The 19,371-nt window shown below is 43.4% G+C and overlaps 2 protein-coding genes across 2 annotated transcripts in view; both read left to right on the forward strand.

Annotated features, from left to right (window-relative positions):
- The window catches only part of cabin1 (calcineurin binding protein 1), a 42,864-nt gene extending 32,531 nt beyond the window's left edge, over positions 1 to 10,333 (forward strand). The window contains exons 36-39 of the mRNA XM_071927823.2: positions 3,563 to 3,821; positions 6,510 to 6,668; positions 6,851 to 7,053; positions 7,290 to 10,333. Of these exons, the coding sequence (XP_071783924.2) occupies positions 3,563 to 3,821; positions 6,510 to 6,668; positions 6,851 to 7,053; positions 7,290 to 7,433 (765 nt within the window). The 3' untranslated portion in view covers positions 7,434 to 10,333. The remainder of the gene's footprint in view (positions 1 to 3,562; positions 3,822 to 6,509; positions 6,669 to 6,850; positions 7,054 to 7,289) is intronic.
- A 5,042-nt stretch (positions 10,334 to 15,375) lies between these two features.
- tbx16 (T-box transcription factor 16) lies at positions 15,376 to 18,401 on the forward strand. Its single transcript, XM_071927879.2, has 9 exons — positions 15,376 to 15,446; positions 15,637 to 15,793; positions 15,955 to 16,057; positions 16,527 to 16,691; positions 16,993 to 17,139; positions 17,252 to 17,322; positions 17,438 to 17,526; positions 17,640 to 17,853; positions 17,963 to 18,401. Exons 1-9 carry the CDS (start codon positions 15,431 to 15,433, stop codon positions 18,399 to 18,401), a joined length of 1,401 nt encoding a protein of 466 aa, XP_071783980.1. The 5' UTR covers positions 15,376 to 15,430.
- The last annotated feature ends 970 nt before the right edge of the window (positions 18,402 to 19,371 follow it).

Genomic DNA, 19,371 nt, shown 5'->3' on the forward strand with positions numbered 1-19,371 from the left:
TTGCCACATAGGAGAATACAATCAGCTCCAGAAAGTTTAGACGATCGGAAGAAGGCACTGGAGTCAATTTAGTATACTTATCTGTGATTGACTTTCCAGGCACTATCTGAATTGCCCTGATGTGGTAAACCCCACCCATCTGGCATTCCAAGTAGATTAAAACAAACAATAAGAATCATGTGCGATTTCTATTTGACCCAGGATGCTATTTATCTCATAATATTGTTCATTTAGGGACAGGTATTGTGTTGTAATCTCATAAATGTGGGGAATTAACCAGGCAGCATCTGTAGTAAAGTGTGCTAAACTGATGAGTAAGTGGGTAATTCCCAGACTTATTCAAGTCTTCCCTGCTCCAACCTGCCAGTGCTAAATATAGCCCAAAGTGTGGCGTGAATGTTCCCTGTTGTCCTCTCCAGCCTCACTCCAGTAGTTGCCAAACTTGTTATTGGTTTCAGCTGAGCATTGGTATGCTTGCTGTTTGTAATTTGCACATGAAAGGCAAATCCACACTTGATTTACAAGGGAAGACGCCAGATAAAAGCATCTGAATTCATTAAACAAGGATGTGTCCGATTACACTGATAAAAGCTAATGGGAAATGCTCTGTTTGAATTTGCTGATTTAGCTAGAGCTAAACCAGTAATAATGACCACAGAGCTTTGTCTTTACTACTCATATTCCTTATCGAATCAGTTGCTCTGCCTCATCCTCTGTCGCTGACTCCTATCCCCCTTCCTCCCCTCCCTCCTCCTGCCCACACAGTCATCAAGGGTCTCTCTGCCCACATCCTGTTGTCACGGTGATGTTCCCGCAACCTCAGGCTTGTGAAAAGTAGCTGTGGGCAAAATAAATCTCTTTTTTCCCAGTTCAGTGATTATATGATTTTATTTTCTGCATGATTTATTTTTGTTTTCTTTGTTCTTTTTATTCTATTCATTTGTTTATCTACTTATTTTGAAGCATTTACACTTGGATAAGACACAACAAGGTTGCGTTTAGACCGGGCTCCTAGCCACTTTTATTAAACACGTGTAAAAACACCCACAAGGATTGGAAGATGATTTTACTGAAACGGCTATGTGGGCAGTTTGGAAATCAGTTTCCAGTCAGTTTCCATTTTTTGTGTATTTACATTTATACTTAATTAAGACAGAATGTTGATACATCTTCTATCTGCACTGTGATTTTCATGCCAGGTGTACGTGAGGCCACAGTTGATCGGAAAAAATGGTTTGAAGCCTTAACTTGACACACTCCAGATGCATCTTCAGGCTGCATTGAGAATTTACTGTCGGGTGTAAACGGCGTCATTGCTGACTGGTTTCAGATTATGATAAGTAATTTCCCGATGGTCATTTGTGTTCTAAAATGACCTGGATACCCATAAGATATTGTGCTTCTACATGCAAGCTTGTTTTGAAGTCCATCAAATGGCTGCTTTTGTGTGATTATTGTGCCGCCTACTCATGTTGGGGTTCGCATTGGGTTGTGCTTTTATGAAATGGGAACTGTGAGTTGGCACCCTGGAGTTCTCAGCTCGAAGATATGAAAAAGTCTTTGCCTGTGCCTCAAAAATTCAATAAACTGCTTCATCCAGATTCGCACATTCCTTCAAGCCCCCGCAAGTGCAGAGCGAGGTCTAACTGTATGGTGCTGATCCGGAAAATCAGCTGTGTTGTGCTCTCTGTTTTCATCCCTATTATTTGCTCCCTCAGCTAGATCTCATGTCAGGGAAGCATGTCAAATTTGAATAACCTGTGTGCTCATCATTGTCATGCCCTGAATCTTCAGAAACTGTCGATAATGGATTGAACTTTCCAGAGTGATTTATTTTGAAAATCGGTTTTTCTTTGCTCCTGTACTTTATCTGGGGAGATGGTGCAGTCTTTCACCTGCTCTACTGGCCCTCGTATCATTGGGCCTCCTCAGAGAGAGTTCATGGAGTCACTGTACTGCGATACTGGGCAAAGGCAGGCTTATGAATGTTGAGCTTTACTTATGGAAGAATATGGAGATTTAGCTTCACAAAGGAGCTCCATCATCAGTCTTATTTGGGGAGGCAATTTAATTAAAATGTTCGGTTGGCTGGTCTTTTCAATTGTGTTGGAAAGATGACCGAAACCGTAGATGACATCTACAGCGGTACTAGTCTGATTTAAAGCCCCATCTCGATAATTGCAGAGAACCATTGTTTGATTCACATTTTCGGACCTCAGTCTTGCTGCCAGCAGCCCGCTCTTGCCACACAGTGAACGCTAGTGGAACCTACAGAGTGACTGCATGTAGTCTGCTGCAGTGTTCTCAGGTACAGTGTTTCCTAACGCACAGGGTCCAACTGACTTGTTCGTGTCTTTGTTGCCGATGTTTAATTCATGAGATGTGAATCATCAAAGCTAGCGTTGGAACTCTGTGCATGCTTGTAGCTGCCGTGCCGGTCTGCGTTGAGCTGAGGGATCTGTTGCTGTCTAAGGTTTGGAAGGCTGCTCTGTTTGTTTGATTGTCTGTGCTCTGCTGTGTGAATCCCTCAGGGAGCTTCATCATACAGCTCTGACTCAGAGCACAATTTGACTTAAAATCCCAGCAGTGAGAGCCTGAGAAAAATGGAAAGCTCTGTTATTGCCAAATTATCTGGTGCTAACATATTTGTTAAGCCTACTTATCAGCTTGTACATGACAGTAGTAGACTATAGCCTTCAACATTGCCTATGGGCCTTTTGAAACCTTGACAAAACAATAAATCATTCAAATTGGATTTTGCTGCTGACATGGATCACTCTGTGGCATATTTAGTATTGTCATTTACTGTCACTTCACAGTGTGTTTGGACTTGTATACATAATTATTGCAGTAGAATAATTCTGTATACTTCATTCTGATGCTATGAAGTCTACAATGCTTCCTTTTACTGGATGTTAAATTCATTCTGCCCTATTTCTTTAGCTACTTCTTAAATTTGGCCACTTTTCATACACAGAACAATATGAAGAAGAACTGGTTAAACGGGTTAGAAAGGCTAGTTCAACTTTCATCCATTTTAAAGGGAAAACTGTAGAGAAGGTGTATTCATTTCTTTTGACTGTGCTCCTCTGCGTTGCCATGACAGCGGCTGTGGGAGCAGGGCGGCTGTTGTCACAGGTTGTTTGTGCAGCTCTTGTGTTTATGAGTGGTCCTCAAAAGGACGCCCAGGAAAGTGGCACAGAGGGATGTAGCGTGGTCTAGTGCAGTTCTCTTCGCCAGCACCCCACACAGCCACTGAGTCCGGCACACAAGTAAGCCTCCGAGCCCCTAGGGAAGACCTCGCAACATTGTAAAGGATATCATTGCTTCTAGCATAAAGAGCCAAGACTAAGAGTGGTGGTGTGTATTGTGTGAAAAGTGCAGTGGTATCGACTGTGACTCATTCCATTTCTTCAAGTCCTGCAAAAGATTCTGCCTCCAGGGAAGAGGATGTGCAGTTCTCAGCGTTCTACCTGAGCAGGGGGAAGGCTGGCGCTGCAGATGGATCCCCAAGGTCAATCGCACCTCTTCACCGCCACTGCTCTCTCTCTGTCTCCAACAGTCCGCAGGCGATGCCCCGACCACACCTAAGTACACCAAGGACCACCGCGACATCTTCTTCCCCGCCTCGCTGCCGACGCCGGTCCTGCTCAGCCACGCCGCCTGCCACCCGCTGTCCGCCCAGGACGGCCAAGCCAAATCGGTGTACGAGCCCCTGAGCAAGCTGTCCAGACCTCCAGCCTCGGGCTTCCACGACCAGCCGCAGCACAGGAGAACAGCCGGCCACCCTGCTGCAGCCATGGCCTTCCTACCACACACAGGTACAGTAGCCCCCACTCTGCCATCTCTGACCACCAGTTGGTTATTTTGGTGGTGTTTGCCATGATGTAATGTATAAAAACATGTGACCAGCAATGATTGCGCTTTGGAAAGCAAATGCTTTTTTTTGAGTTGTAGTGCTGAGTCGTAGTTTAAAAGACATCTGTACTTCAGTTTATATGTGTGTGTGGTGTTTTAATTCCCAGGTGTATCCTGTGGTGGGCTGATGCCTCTGCTTGAGTAGGAAGTGAGGCTTTGAAGGTGTCTGTGCAGTTTGTGAGGACTCTGCCTTGCTCTTAGTCTAAATGACCAGCAGGGGGCACCTGTGGCCTTTCACAGCTCGGTTACATAAACTCTAGACCCTGGCCTGGTTTTATTTTGCCTTTTGGGTTTTGTCAGTCCCCCAATTAAGAGTTTTAGAGAGCTGTCTCATCCAGATTGTGATTTTTTTTTTTCTTTTGTTTATGTCTACATGAATTACTGGAGGGGTTTGGAATAATCATCTCTGATGCTCGTAATGAATATTTTGGTGGTGAATATGCATTTGCATTTAGTCTCATATTCACCACCTACAGTAAAAATACAACCCTTAAACCTAGTGTCTTCAGCCTGAACTCCCCTAATATTCTAGTGGATTTTAAACATTTGGGGGAAAATAAAAATAATATACCAACTTTGCCTGTGATTTAGGGACCTTGAATCTACTGTATGCATCCGCAGTATTTGTTAGTGTTAGAAAACTCCTTCACTTCTTTTTGAGCAAGCTTTCATTGCATTTCTGTTAGATGAGCACTGAGGAGCTATTGGATTTGGCTCTCGCCAGTTGGCTCACCTATTTTTTCCTGCTTTCACCTCACAGTCATGGTCTTTCTAGGTTTACAGTGATATCTGGGAACTATGGGTTACTTAAAGCCCCTAACCCCTAGCTATAAGAGAGCTATACATCTCTTAAACAGTGGATAACATGGATAAAAGGAAGATATAAAGAATCTTGAAAGATTATTACATAGGTTGTTGCTTATTAGGGGTATGACCCAAAATATCCTTACATTACTTGAATTTACTCAAAATCTACCCCAATTCAAGCTCACCTGAATCTGGGCCATAATTTATATTTTTCCATGATGTATTACCATACAAACAAATAATGTAACATAAGCTTTTTCCACATTTGCAAACATAATCAAAAATACAAATTTAATAGGGATGTAACAATACATTCAGCTAACGGTTCAGTTCAATACACATACTGGGTTCACGGTTCAATATTATCACAATTTTTGAGCAAAACCTTAATGAAGATAGTTACGACTTACATTTTTTTTTTTATTTCTTAGGGAAAACAAAAACAAAACAAAAGTTCTGTAAATGTAATACTTTTTCACAGCTTTTTTAATGCCAGCCAAAATAGAACTTAAGTTCAAATTAATCCACAAATAAGAAGTATACATCTGCGCAACCAGGGAAATGTGTCACTTGAGAAGTAGTACAAAGAGAAATAGTTACATTTATAAGACCTCTGAAACCATATTTAAGATTCAAACTTGACATTTAACCATACAGCGGTGGCTGGAGTTCTTCATTGCGTTGTCATACATAGTGCAGCATGTTGCTAGTGTTACCTGTAAGGAAAGGCTCTGGTACAGTTCTTGCCAACAGTCTTTGTCTTGTTGTTTTCTTCCTTAATTGGAAACCCACAATGCAGCCACACAGCAAACTATTTCTCAAGAGGTCCTTAAGTTATTAATGTTTTAAGACCTTTGAAGGTTGTGCAAACACATATGCAAAAGGATGTGTGCATGAACATACACACACACACACACACACACACATCTGGCATCAGGCAACACTGCACTGATGTGTACTATTGTAATGGTATAGGCAACATTAAAGGAGAAACTAGAGAGGTGGATTATTGTATTGGTTTTCATTGATGTTAGACACGTATATGCATACTCAACTCCTGTGCAGACTGTCAAAACAACTTTCCTCTTGGAGGATAATAAAGTATCTAAATAAAATCTAATCTAAAAAGCAGCATGACCCTCATCAGTATGCTTAAAATGCTTCATTCTTGAATTCTACCTGAGGGGCAGAAGAAAGTCAAGCCTGTATAAGATAAAAATGAAGTAGCTTGTCTGATCGCAATAGTTGTGTATTTCAGTTATTACTTTTTGTGTGTGTATGTTTGATTTAGTTCACATAAACTCATTTCACATTAGTGCCTACTGAAGATGGAAGTGAACTCAATACATTGAATCACTCCAACAGACCTTTAAGACCACTACTAGGAATCAAGGCTTGATACACGTTATTTATTTGTGCTAAAATCGTCAGCACTTATTCCGCCATCTTTATGCTTATAGTCCATTGGATTCTACATCAATTACAAATAGTTAGGTTCTGCATATTTTGACTGTTTAATGTACAATAACTAGCAATTTTGTCACTGTTTATTTGCTGTAAAAGTCCAAAGATAGCTAAAAAAAAAGAAATCCAAAAATAATTTTGCTACAATTGTCTTTGTTAGCGAGGGATCTTATTAGATCATTTATTAAAGTAAAATTGTGGTAATTTGTGACATTTGGGAGACCCATCCTTTGTATTCATTTTATAAAAAAAAAAACAAATCCGTACCATGTCCTACATGTATCGCCTTGCCGTATTGTGACAGTGTGTTTTGTCCACAGAGGAGCGAGAGGAGCCCTCAGAGGGACTTTCATACCGACAGCAGGAGTCTCACCTTTGTCAACAAATGAAACTCGCCACTGTATCCCAAGGGCAAGAAATGACAGCAGGCTGGTACCAGGAGGAGCCTGCCGCATGTAGCACCGCGCAACTTTGCCCAGGTCAGAACCTCTCGGATTAGAGGTGGGGTAGGAAAAGGTGACAGGGGGATAAACGGATTGAATTAATAATTAAATTGTCTAATTAGTAGAATTTTCACTGACTTTCTAAACCTTCAAAACGTTCTGATATTTAGAAATGGCCCTCTTGTTTCATCTATTTCTTCTTCTTTCTTTTTTTTCAGACCAGCAGCAGTATGCCAGCAATGAGCAGTCCAAGCTTCCAGACCCCAGCCGTATCCGCTCTCGTATCCCACCCAACATGCCAAAGCTTTTCATCCCTTCCACGGTTACCAAGTTCCCACCAGAGATCACAGTAACGCCTCCTACGCCCACGCTGCTCTCCCCCAAAGGCAGCATCTCAGAAGAAACCAAACAGAGACTTAAGGTATTCTGTCTGCCTCTAAAATGCAAATGCCTGTGGTTCTGTGTCTGTGTGTCCGTGTGTGTGCGCGTGTCTGTCTGTCTGTCTGTCTGTGTGTGTGTGTGTGTGTGTCTGCCTGTGTATGTGTATGTGTGTGACCATGCATAACCACATGCACAGCGCTCTCAACTCCTCTCCTGTAGTCAGTCGAATGCCTGTCTGAGACCCAACAGTGCCCCCTGCTGTTTGTGCCCGTACAGAACGTCATCTTGTCCTCCCAGTCTGCAGCCACAGTCAAGAAGGACACGCTGAGCCAGCCGGCGCTGGAGGTGCAGGAGACGTCCAGCCAGGAGTCGTCTCTGGAGAGCGAGTCGGACGAGGAGGACGATTACATGGACATCTGAGCCTCCCGCTGAAAACCGACCGGCGCCCGGGCCACGCTCCTCGCAGCTCGGCCTCTGACTTTGCCAAACCCCCCCACCCCCCACCCCCGTGCCCCTGTCTTAAGATAACGGAATGGTACATGTCGCTGCAGCTAACGTGTCTTTGTTGATGCTATTGTTCTCTCTCGTGCGTTAAGAAATGGTAAAAGAAAAAAAAATGCAAAAGAAAAAAGGCACTCCCGAACTGAGAAAATGCAGTATTCCCGTCGCCTGTCATGTCACTGTTTTGCTCTGGTTGTCAGCGGTGATGGTGGATGACAGGCGATGTCTTCGGTTTCACAGCATGTCTGTAACGTGCCATTTATGCGTATGGCACAGCAGCTAAAAGAGCTTTCCTGTACTCACTGAAAACGGGAAGCGCTATAAAAGAACAACTTATCAACTGTATGCTGGATCTGGCGAAGCGGGCTTCTGGCCTGCGGAGCCGTCCAGCCCTTTGTTTATGCATCTTTTCTGATGTCGTATGCTAATTGTATCTCTAAGCTGCAGCTAAATCCTCGTCTTGAGAACTCTACATCTCCGATCTGAGGTGCTTCAATCCGGACTGGCGCTCAGCAGCATGTACCTGCTGTCAACCACTTTGACCATTTACATAGGCATGATAATTTAATCTGCGAGGCACTTGCATTGATACATGACATATTTCAATGGACGCAAAGGTGAAATGAGGACAATCAGCTGCATTCGAAGTTTGTCTGTGGGGCCGCTGCGCCGCACGGCCTCCTAACCTGTAGCAGATTGGATATGTTTACACTTAACATTTGGGATGTCTTTCATTTGTCACTTAATTTTGTGCTATTTTTGTACTCACTGTATTTCTTGTAATATTTTGTCCAATATATATTTTTTCTTTTGTGTGCATTTGTAGCTAAGAGGAACAGTTCTTACCAGGAAGAAGTCCTGTCACCAGCATTGATCAGAATGATATAGAAAGGGAGTTGGTTTCGATTATTAGAAATTAGCTTTTGTACATATCATAATCCAAATATCTTTCCAATGTGACTGCTCTAATGGTCTGGGTATTGAGTTAAGCTGTGGAGGTGTGCGTGTGAGAGAGTGTGAAGGTTAGGGTTAGGGTTAGGGTCACTTCAATTCCAATCAACTCAGGAAACTATGGACAGGACTAGTTACTGGACACATTCATGTGATCTCTTTTATTTCCTGAATTCAGTGGAATTGAAATGCAGGCTGAGGAAAACCTTATAATACAGATGCCTTTCCAATGGAACCATTTTGGTAAATTCGTCAAAATTCTAGCTTAACTCAGAGGAAGACAACAGAATGTTTTTTTACAGATTGTTTTCTATAAAAAGAAGGATATTTACTGATTATGTTTCTTGAAAGCCGTCTATAAAGACTTTTTAAAAAGGACACAAATGAATAACTAAACAGTATCACCCTTGACAAAACTGTTGGGAGTTTGTATTTTTTTGTTTATTTGTTTGTTTTTTGTTTTTTGGTGTAAGATACTTTTATATTCTACTGCTGAGCTTCTTCTGGGAATGTATCATGGCTAAGAGGTGACTGGGCTCAAGGCTTTTGTTCTGCTCTGTCCCCTTAGCTCAGGCTACTGGAGGGGAACTGTTCTCTACATTTGGACTGATTGCGTATAAGATGTCACAAACCAAAAATATATTTGAGAAACACGTACCTGTGCTGTGTGCTAATTAAATTGCCCTCAAAGTCTGCAGAAAATCTTTCCCTGCAAGGGTCTTTTACATATATTTATAATGACTATTATTGCATTCATTTAGAGTTGGGTAAGATGCAAGTGTAATTTCATTATGCCTCTGGCTGTTTCCACAGTAAATGGACTATTTGAATTGTGCCTGCAACTCCCATCAGATGAGGATGGACAACATGTAAGGATCAAACTTCATTCTATATAATCTAATCAAGTCACAGAGATGAAGTACCTAACTTTTGGCCAACATATATTACTACACTATACTTGCCACATATTCATTTTTAAGTTTAGATCAGACAAATGCTTTGTTTGTTTTTTCCCTCACTTGCCCATCAGAGAAGGCATTCATTGACAAAACTGTGACCTTAAAAAAGGTCTTTTCGTAGTCTACACTGTATAGTAACATCACTTCTTGATTTGCAAATTTCAGTAATGATCTTTTATGGCATGATATGAGCATGAAAGAAAACATTTTCTGACATTCATTTACAATTTTAGCTCATTTATTTCGGCATGATAATAATGGGTATAATATCCGTTGTCACAGTAGGGAAACGGTTATATGTAATTTGTCCATTTATGATATTGAAAGGACAAGAAAGAAATTGTGTTACCAAGACTACATCAGATATGACGGTGGTTTGTGTCTTAGCCTCTACCGCAAAATCTCTCCAGTGTGCCGAGGCCTTCTGGAGTCCGAGGGAAAACGTCTATGGCTGCCACAACTACAACTACAGTGCATTATAAGGGCTCTCATAAGGAATTATAATGCATCCATAATGCTTATGACCATGCTTCTGTTCATAAAACAAATATTTTGTAAGCATGATGTCTTTATAAACATGGTCAAAAGGCATTTTGAGTTAATTATAATTCCTTATGGGGGGAATGTGGTCGTCATAAAGTGTTACTGCCAGTTTGACTACTTTCATCTATCAAACTTAGTAGCAGTAGAATATCACAAACTAAGGAGTGTGATTTATGAGTAAATTATAGGGCTATTAAGGACCAGGAAAATAAATGGCATGTTTTCCCAACCATGGATGTAAGAGCTGAGGTTTTTATTATGTTTTGAAATCATGAAAAGCAACATTCGGCTTCATTTACTGCCAAGGCAGAGTCTGGCATGTAAGCAGTGAGGTACGACATTATCTGAGCATGGCTTCAGTTCTTACAGTATTATAAAGCTCTTATAGTTTCACTTATTTGACAGCAGCATTCGTCTTTCAGTTCCATTAGACTATGCTTTAGTCTGCTAATGCTCTCATATCGCCAAAGTGATTATGCGTGTGTGTGTGTGTGTGTCCTGATTTCACTTTCTGTCAGAAAAAAGGATATAGATTTCAAGAACTGGTTTGTAAAATTACAAGGCCTCAAATATGCTAATGACCTTTGGCTGGAGGATTCATTTTGAATGTTGTTTTAAATTAACTTACAACAAAAAGTCAGGTGCAGCCCAGACCAATTGGGACTTTATATAAAACTGAGAACCATGTTATTTAAATTCCATCAATAACATTAATATTTGATCCGGACAATGAATTCTCTATTAGCTGGAAGTAAAATACAGATAATATCCAAACAACATAATTTGTGTCAAGATGAAACAATCCTGATGATTAAAACTAAAATTAAGAACTATCCAAAAATGTTTCATTACAAGATGGGCATTAGTGTAAATTATCTTCCCCTTAGTTGTTTTTGAAACTTGAAAGATGAGGAAAAACATCCTCTTATTTCAGTCACCATGCCCCCTATGGAGCTGTGGTGTTTTTCTTGTCCCCACTCGCCCCTGTAGCCGGCAGACCACCCTGTTGCCCACATTGACTTTGTGGTCAAAGGGCTTGTACACTCTGGTGTGAAGTCTCCGACACGAGGGAAGTCATTAGTCTTCATTAGCAACTTCCAGGAGTTTCTTATGAAGTGCTGTGAAATTGTCATTTGCCCCTTTGCCAGGCAAGCTAGATTTGAGGTTTGTTTTCTTATGTGGCAGACCAAATGTGTGCTCGCCCAACCCCTAGTTTCACTATGTGACATCACGCTCACTCCTAATTTGGGATGTCAGAGAGGGCATTTCAACACGGTCTTTCTCAATTCTATCATCAAAAAAAGGTTTATTTTTGTATCTGCTCTGCAAAGTCTGAATGGGATCTAAATGAATATAATAAAATCCTATAAATTATAAAACTTCCTGTTGAGCAAACTAGCTACTTTACCTTGTGATTTCATCTTATGAGCTCAAAAATTCATGCTGGTGTTTTTTGTTGCCATTATTTGTATTCATACCTTCAGAATCAAATACTGTGCTGTGCCAGCAGATCCACAGAAGATTAGACATGGGGCTGTGAATCCGTTCTAATCACACCACAGGATAGAAAAGCAGAGGAACTGAAATTGTGATGGACCTGTTGTCAGGTAGAGACATTTCTCCTGTGATGTGTGATTGTTCGGTCTCCTGCGACATCAGGTTGTTTCCAGCCAGCGGCTGCTACCTCTACAAACCCCTCAAAGTGGCCAATTAAGCATCAAAAGGGCATGCTGCATGGCTAATGTGAGCGAAAGGTGTGAGATTTCTCGTCAGTCCACTCCAGGGGCTCTTTATTGGGCTGCTAGAGAGCCGTCTGATCCTTGGGACCTGGCTGTGTATTGGCAGCTGTTAACTGCTGAGCACAAGGGGATCTGTGCAGTTAAAGCAAATGGCCACAGACTGACACCTGGGAGGTAGAACATCCCTGCTGAAGGTGATCACTGAGCAGACAGGGAGAGACTCAGGTAAAATAGAAGAAAAAAGAGGCTTGTACAGGCATTAGTCATGGGGGGTTTCGTCTGAGTAGGGGTATCAGCTGACCTTGTATCATTGCTTGATACTGAGGATATCTGTGGTTAGTTGTGAGTGTGCTATCTACTGTAGGAATCCTGCGATCATCTCTTTTCATTCACTCTTCCCTGGTAAACATTAGTAATGAGCAAAACTCATATACAGTATTTGACAATTTATCAGACAAGATATCGTCGTTGGCCCGCTCAGTGTCTCACATGGGTGCGTCTGATACCCATAAAGAGGAGGAAATGAGTGATGGGCCTTAGACAAAATCCACCTGGTTTGTGGTTTGCCCTACCAGTCATAGTCAGTCTCAGAATAGAATAGAACAGAATAGGAAACTCTAATGTCCTCATTGAGGCAATTTGTTTCAAAACTTAAAAAACAGTTTCAACATTTAGCACACAATAGTATCACATGGTAAAAGTGGAATCACCTATTGAAATCAAATACTATACTGTATTATACTGTGCAGTAATAATACAGTTTCAGAGCTTCAGTGCTTTGTTGTCAACAACCCTCAGGTGACAAACACAGCAAGATAAAGTACATGCAATTTAAAACTGTACATGTCTGGATAAAGTGCGTACTATGAAGTGCACACTCCATAATGTAGCATCCTATTTAACTGCAGAATAGGTCAAAACATCATGAGTTAAATCATTTTAAAAGTAGTAATGATCAAAATAAAAACAAGCAAGTTAAACAAGTTAAAGTGCATGTTGTTCGTAGCGTGTAGGACTGGAGGGCATTAAATCGCTGTTTTTATGGCCCCAGCTTATCCACTGTGTAACGGCTGAAGGGATGAATGAGTTTCTGGTTGTATTTGTTTTAGTCTGTGGACATCTGAACCTGCGGCCAGATGGTAGAACCTCAAACTCGTGATTAAGGGAAAGGTTATGGGAAATGTCTATCGCCATCTCGTCTGCCATTTTGGTCTCTCTGCTGCTCGCCTTTGACTTTCCCCACATATCTTTACCATCCTACCCAGTCTTCTCCAGACTGCTATCTCTCTGACGTGTCATCCAAGTCCAAATCCCCCGAGGCAAGCTGTTACATACGACAGCGGCCCCTGCCTTTGTCCCCGGGCCACGTACCGAAGCCTCACCAGTCCCACCTGTCACCTCCTGACCCGGCGTGTAATGGGATTGACACTGCCGCTGCTGAAATGTACACCTCGGCTCTGCCGCTGACACACTCGCTCGCTAAAGCCGGACGGGTCATCTCCCGAGGATTTACCGCCAAAATCTCTCCATTTCTTGTGTTATCTGTTCTCTCCTGAACACACAAAGAGCTGTGTGATCTCTTCTCCCCGTGAAAGGGTTGAAGGGGATCCCCAGACCCTGAGAACAGACCGCTCAGAGGTCTCTGGGAAGCAGGAGTTTGCCCCTCAGAAGTGCTAAGTGAGGAGAGCCACACTGAACCTGTGATTAATAACTCCTCGACAACAATTGGCTTCACATAAGGAGGATAAAAACACATCGCACTTCCTCAAGGCCAAAGTTCTGCCACCAAGTTGGCTCTCCACACCAGGGGGGATTACTGGGACAGTCCTGCAGCAGGGCTTTAACCCCATTCGGCATTTAACATGAGCTATGCCCGAGTACTAAAGTGGTTGTACAAGAGCTCTGCATCTCAAGTGCATTTTGTTGATGGCACCATTATTACCACCGTGCCATTATCCTGTTTTATTCTACATCGACCCAACACAGGACCCTTCAACAGACTAATCAATATTTTCACAGGCAAGACTCTCTGGTTGTAAACATCTCTTTATGCACACTTAACTGCTGATTCTTCAGATAGCTGCGCTCACTTAGAAAGTGGGGAAACATTCATCAGGCTATTTTGCTTTGTTGCACAAATTGCTGTTGAAGTGAAATTCCGGCTCTGGCAACTGAGCCGTTATCCATACAGTTGCTGGGAGACGAGCAGCAAAAGATGCCATTCTGTTAGAGAACTGAGAGCACAGAAGGTATTGTATGCAATATGCAAACGTGAGAATACAATGAGAAAAGTAACTGCAAGTGTTGGGACTGTACCAGGAGAGGCTGCATGAGACATGAAAGTCATGCAAGTCAATTCAGATTTTGATGTCAAGAGTGGGAACTTGGTTCAGTTATTGTGAATGCAGGTCCTCTATGCTAATAGCTGCAGTGTTTAGCATTTGTTTTGCCTGTGGTAACAGGGTATGATACAGGCGGAGACAGCCTGTGAATGACACTCGTGGATTTGCCTGGCTGTGGATGGTGGGAGGATGGTTGGGTTGTTGTGGCAGGTCTTTATTCTCCCTCCCTCCTGTCCCATTCAAGGCTGACTTGGGCTTGTGGTGCTAACTGGCTGTTAATTGCTAGCCTATACACTGGCTTTCTCCACACTGAGAACCCAGGTCCTTCAGGGGAAACTAGCCTAATGAGATTATCTATCAGAGCAGGGGCTTGTCTAGACTCCCCAATACACAACCCCCGCTGCCGGCAGCCCGCAGCCAGCACAAGACGCCCCCAGGTAAAAGTTACCTGGAGGAAGACTGCATGTTATCATCACGCCATTATGGGTTTACACAGAGTTTCCCACCCACTTCTCAATTTCTATGATGGGGAACAGGCCGAAGCTGAGACATTTGGGAAAAGTGTAAAGGTGATCAGATGTTAGATATTAGAAAATGTTGAAATTACTATCATTTTATGCAATTCTAAATGAATATATTGGATTTGTACAATGATAAATGTGAGTGTTACGTTTCTATATTCAACAGACTCTCAGAGACAGAAAATACTCCTATTTTGAGCAAATAATGAATCCTTTCATGTAAAATGCTAAATAAAATGGATTATCTCACTTGAATGTGCCTTCTCCTGTATTTCTATCAGTTGTGTTAAATTAATCATAATGGATATTTTACCACATTGCATGAAGACACTAAATGGGGGGTTTGTGTGCGGTTATGTCTGTGTGAATGATATTTACACTGATTTTGGTGCCGCTGGAAGCCCCGATCTGCAGCAGGGAAGCCCGTCCATATTTGTTTAAAAGTCTCTTAGCAGTTAATAAAGATGCATTTCCTCCGACCCCCTTCCTGTGGGGACGGTATCAAGGCTCTGTTAAGTCTCTTTGATTTCCAGCGCCCTCCAATCACAGTGGGACACTGACTCATCATTGTGTCACTTCAAAGCCTGGGAATGGCTCTCCTGACCCCACCCACTGCAGGGCTCCCCTTAAAAGTCATGGACACCCCATCCTGCAGGACTGAAGATCTCTTACTTATCTGGTGCCACAAGACTGCCTGACTTATACTCCCTGAACCACTGGATTTACACAGAAGGCAGATGAGCGAGGAGGGAGCGCAGACCTAAACCAACACTTTGGATATCATTGATAACTGGATTGCTGATCGGCCCTCAGTGCATGAACCTTTTCCAGCTCTGCCTGTGCCGCCACTCAATCTGAAGAATGCAGTCCATCAGAGGTGAGTACAGTTTTCTGACCATCCAGCCTTCATTGGATTTCCACTGGATTTTTCCATCAAAAGCTCCAATTTCCTAATTAGTTTTGGAAGGATTAGTCACAGCTGTGTATTTCTTATCTTTATCACAGATAACTCAAATATCTTCACAGTTACTAAAGCATGGCTATGATGAATCTCGCTTCTTTACTAGACTTGAAGCCCAGCTTCAGCGGCCCCCCTCCATCCTCCATGGCTGCTGGCCCCGATGCCTATCTGCAGGGCAGCATCAGGATGACTCTGGAGGACCCCGACCTCTGGAAGTCCTTTCATGAGATAGGAACGGAGATGATCATCACTAAGCCGGGCAGGTAAGACGAGCAGGAAAATTACATTCACCAGTCAAAAATGTTGGAAAACTACTCCAGTCATCATCACTCTAATGTCATTGTGATTGTTTGAAAGGGATATTTTATTGTCTATGGCTCTATGCTTATATTAACTCATGTATCCACTTGTGTTTTTTTTACAGGAGAATGTTTCCACACTGTAAAATTAATCTCTCTGGCCTGATTCCATGTGCCAAGTACATCTTATTGGTTGACATGGTTCCTGAGGATGGCTTCAGGTATAAGGTAAGACAACAAGAGATTTATCATTAATTTATAAAACACTAAAATCAGAATAGTAAAAGAAAGTAATATTTGTAGTACTTTTACTTTTTACCACACAGTTCAAAAAGTGAAAACAAGTCAAAATTTTAGCCTTGATTTATAGCAACCATGGCATTGGCCATAGTTTCCCCTGAGTGCTTACTGGTATCCTCAGTCAAGACTCAGCCCCATCCCCTCTTTATCACCCCCCCACCCGCCCCCCTCCCCTGACATTGCACATCAAAGGCTGTTATCTCTTCCTGTTTTTCTATCCCCTGCTGGGAGCCCACTGTACTAGCCCCCTATCTCCGTGGGTGGTAGTGGCCAACCATCACTCTCCACTCCATCGTCCCCCTCGCACTGTGGGAAGGGAAGACGGTGCTCCTCCGTAAATCACCTTATTGTATGACAGATTAGCCTAATGATGCTTTGACTCTCTGTCTCCTTCCAGTGGAATAAAGAGAAATGGGAGGTGGCGGGAAAAGCGGAGCCCCAGCCTCCCTGCAGGACCTACCTCCACCCAGACTCTCCAGCCCCGGGGAGCCACTGGATGAAGCAGTCCGTCTCCTTCCTCAAGCTCAAGCTCACCAACAATACGCTAGACCAGCACGGCCATGTAAGTAACATGAATCAAAGTGGATCGCGCTAGCAGCCATTCCTCATTTCCAAATGATATCCACCATGTAAAGAAAGTGACTCACACAATGATTGACAGCAGCAAATTCAAACAAAGGATGGTGCTTTTTAAAGGATAGTGGGTAATTTAAATCCTTGGTTGACAAATGATAACACTGCTACAGACTGCTACAGACTTATTCCCCCCACAAAATGGATACTTTGGGAAGTGTGCAGTGCAGCTGAAAGTGGCTTAAAATGAAAGGACTCAGACCTTGATCCAACTCTTCCTCTCTTTGCAGATCATTTTGCACTCTATGCATCGCTACCACCCGCGCTTCCACATCATTCAGGCCGATGATCTGTTCAGCGTCCGCTGGAGTGTCTTCCAGACCTTCACCTTCCCTGAAACTTCCTTCACAGCAGTCACTGCCTACCAGAACACTAAGGTCAGTCTCCTTTTTAACTGCAAGCCAATGCCAGCTATTGGTGAGGAAATCACACAACACTAAGATTTACCTAACCTAATATAATAACTGAATTGATGTTGCCTCCCCTCAGATAACAAAGCTGAAGATAGATCACAACCCATTTGCGAAAGGTTTCCGGGATGAAGGAACGAATACAAAAAGGTTGGTATGGTAGTTTTCACATAGGCTGTTTTGTCTTGATGCTTGAATGACTATTAACCTGAGCATTCAGGAGTGTATTTAGTATTGCTTTAATAAACCTGATGTTTCTCTGCAGGCGTGCAAACAAGAACCCAGCCTGCCCTGAAAAGCGAGCCAAGACGACTGGCGCTCTGAACAGAGAGTCTGAAGAAGACAGTCCTCCAGGTACTGACTCTAGACTCTTCTTCTGCTCATGCTTTTTTGTGTTGTTGTGCTCTGTACTGTAAGTTGATCTGATGATTCGTGTCTGACATTTGTGTCTGATTTGTGTGTGGCAGATTTCTGCCGGTCGTCATACGAGGGTTACGAGGGGGAGGAAGGAGATCTGCCGAAAAGGAAAGAGGTTGATGCAGTCAAGGAGGAGCGCTACTCCCCTTGGGCTGCTGAGAGGGAGCACAGTGTGAGGACTGAATCCCCTGCTGGGACAGACACCAGGGACATGTACAACACAGAGCAGCTTGTGCCGGCACCAGCCTCCTACCAGCCTTACAGGTGAGCACCACTGAAGTGATACACATCCTCTGAAACATACAAGAACTTAGTCTCGTCACAGCAAACACGCCACCCACAAATCACTGACGACATTCCCTTTGCTCTCCAGGTTCCACGAATACGGAAAGTCCCCGTCTCCCTCCTCCAGCATCGGCAGCAGTAACGGAGGATCGGGACGCAGCAGCTTTGAGTCCCGGGTCCCTGACGTCGCCACCGTCCCCGAGCACGAGTCTTCAAAGTCCCGCACGCACGAGATGGGCCCGTCCCCCTGCGGCCCCCAGCCCCTCCCCGGCCACCAGGACTACACCGGGGTGCTGAACATGACCATGGCCCAGGCCGGCAAGCCGGGGGTGCTGGGCCACCACATCTACGGCCCCTACGGCGCTGAGCAGCCGCTGGGCCAGTGGAGCGGCCCCGGCCCCGCCCAGTACCCCCCTCCCCACCACCTGGCCGCCGACTACACCGCGCAAGCCGTGCACCACGGCTATCACCATGGCAACGTGGCCGAGTGGAGCCAGTACCCGCTCTTCTCCTATTCCTGCTGGTGAAAGAGTCTTCGGTGAGGAGAAACACTGTACTGACTGAGAGTGACTGTGCAGACGCTGCTGTGTGCCATCTTGCAACAATGTTGATCCAGTGCTCACAGCTATGAGAATGCATGCCCAGACACGGCCGAGGGCCAGACGCCTGCCTGTGTCAAGAACGGAAAGACTGAAAGATGAGAAGAAGTAAGGAGCAGCCCGTCACTGTCTTATGTCCAGACTGGCTGCACTGACTGCTGCTGTCACAGCAGGTTTCGGTCTGCAGTGCTGACTGCAACTAGAGTGCAGTAGGCCTATGTCATGCTAATTGGTTGTCTTATTGTTGAATTGTCTATTTATTTTGTATTTGAATTGAAGTTCATCTCCAAGTTTAAATATTATTTTTGTAAAAAAAAGTAGAAATTAAGAAAGAATGAATAAAAACATTGGTGTGCAATTAATTTCTGTCTTGAAATATGTGATGTGATCTGAAAATAAAAACCTAAAAGTCACAATGATTTTGAGTTTTCCTTTGTGTAAACAGACTTTCCACTGGATTTCCATATATGTTTTCCATCACAATTCGATACACAGCTCCATTTACTGAACGATTAAAATCAATGAATGAATGAGAATAGAGCGCATGGTAACAGCTTTTCAGATCGTCCTGTGTTGAAGACAGCAGCGTCCTCTGCAGTAAACATCTGAATGCCTGGTACCTGGCCACCTCTGAAAACCAATACATCCTGTGGCTGTGTGTTTGTATTTCCTCTTTGTTGATCTAATGGGGACCACACTCTAGTTTCGACTGGCCCAGCATGCATTAAAGACCCTGCATTATTGTGGCTCTGGGAGGGGGAAAGGCTCACCTGCTGAGGTTTACCCACCGGCATCATAAAGCATTGCACGACTATCGTTCTCCATGTCAATGAGCGTTAAAAAGCATGAAAATGGGGGGCTGTTGGCTCCCTTTCACAACTGAAAAACACAAGGCTGC

The sequence above is a fragment of the Centroberyx gerrardi genome, chromosome 8 (genome assembly GCF_048128805.1).
Source record: "Centroberyx gerrardi isolate f3 chromosome 8, fCenGer3.hap1.cur.20231027, whole genome shotgun sequence".
Taxonomy (NCBI): Eukaryota; Metazoa; Chordata; class Actinopteri; order Beryciformes; family Berycidae; genus Centroberyx; species Centroberyx gerrardi.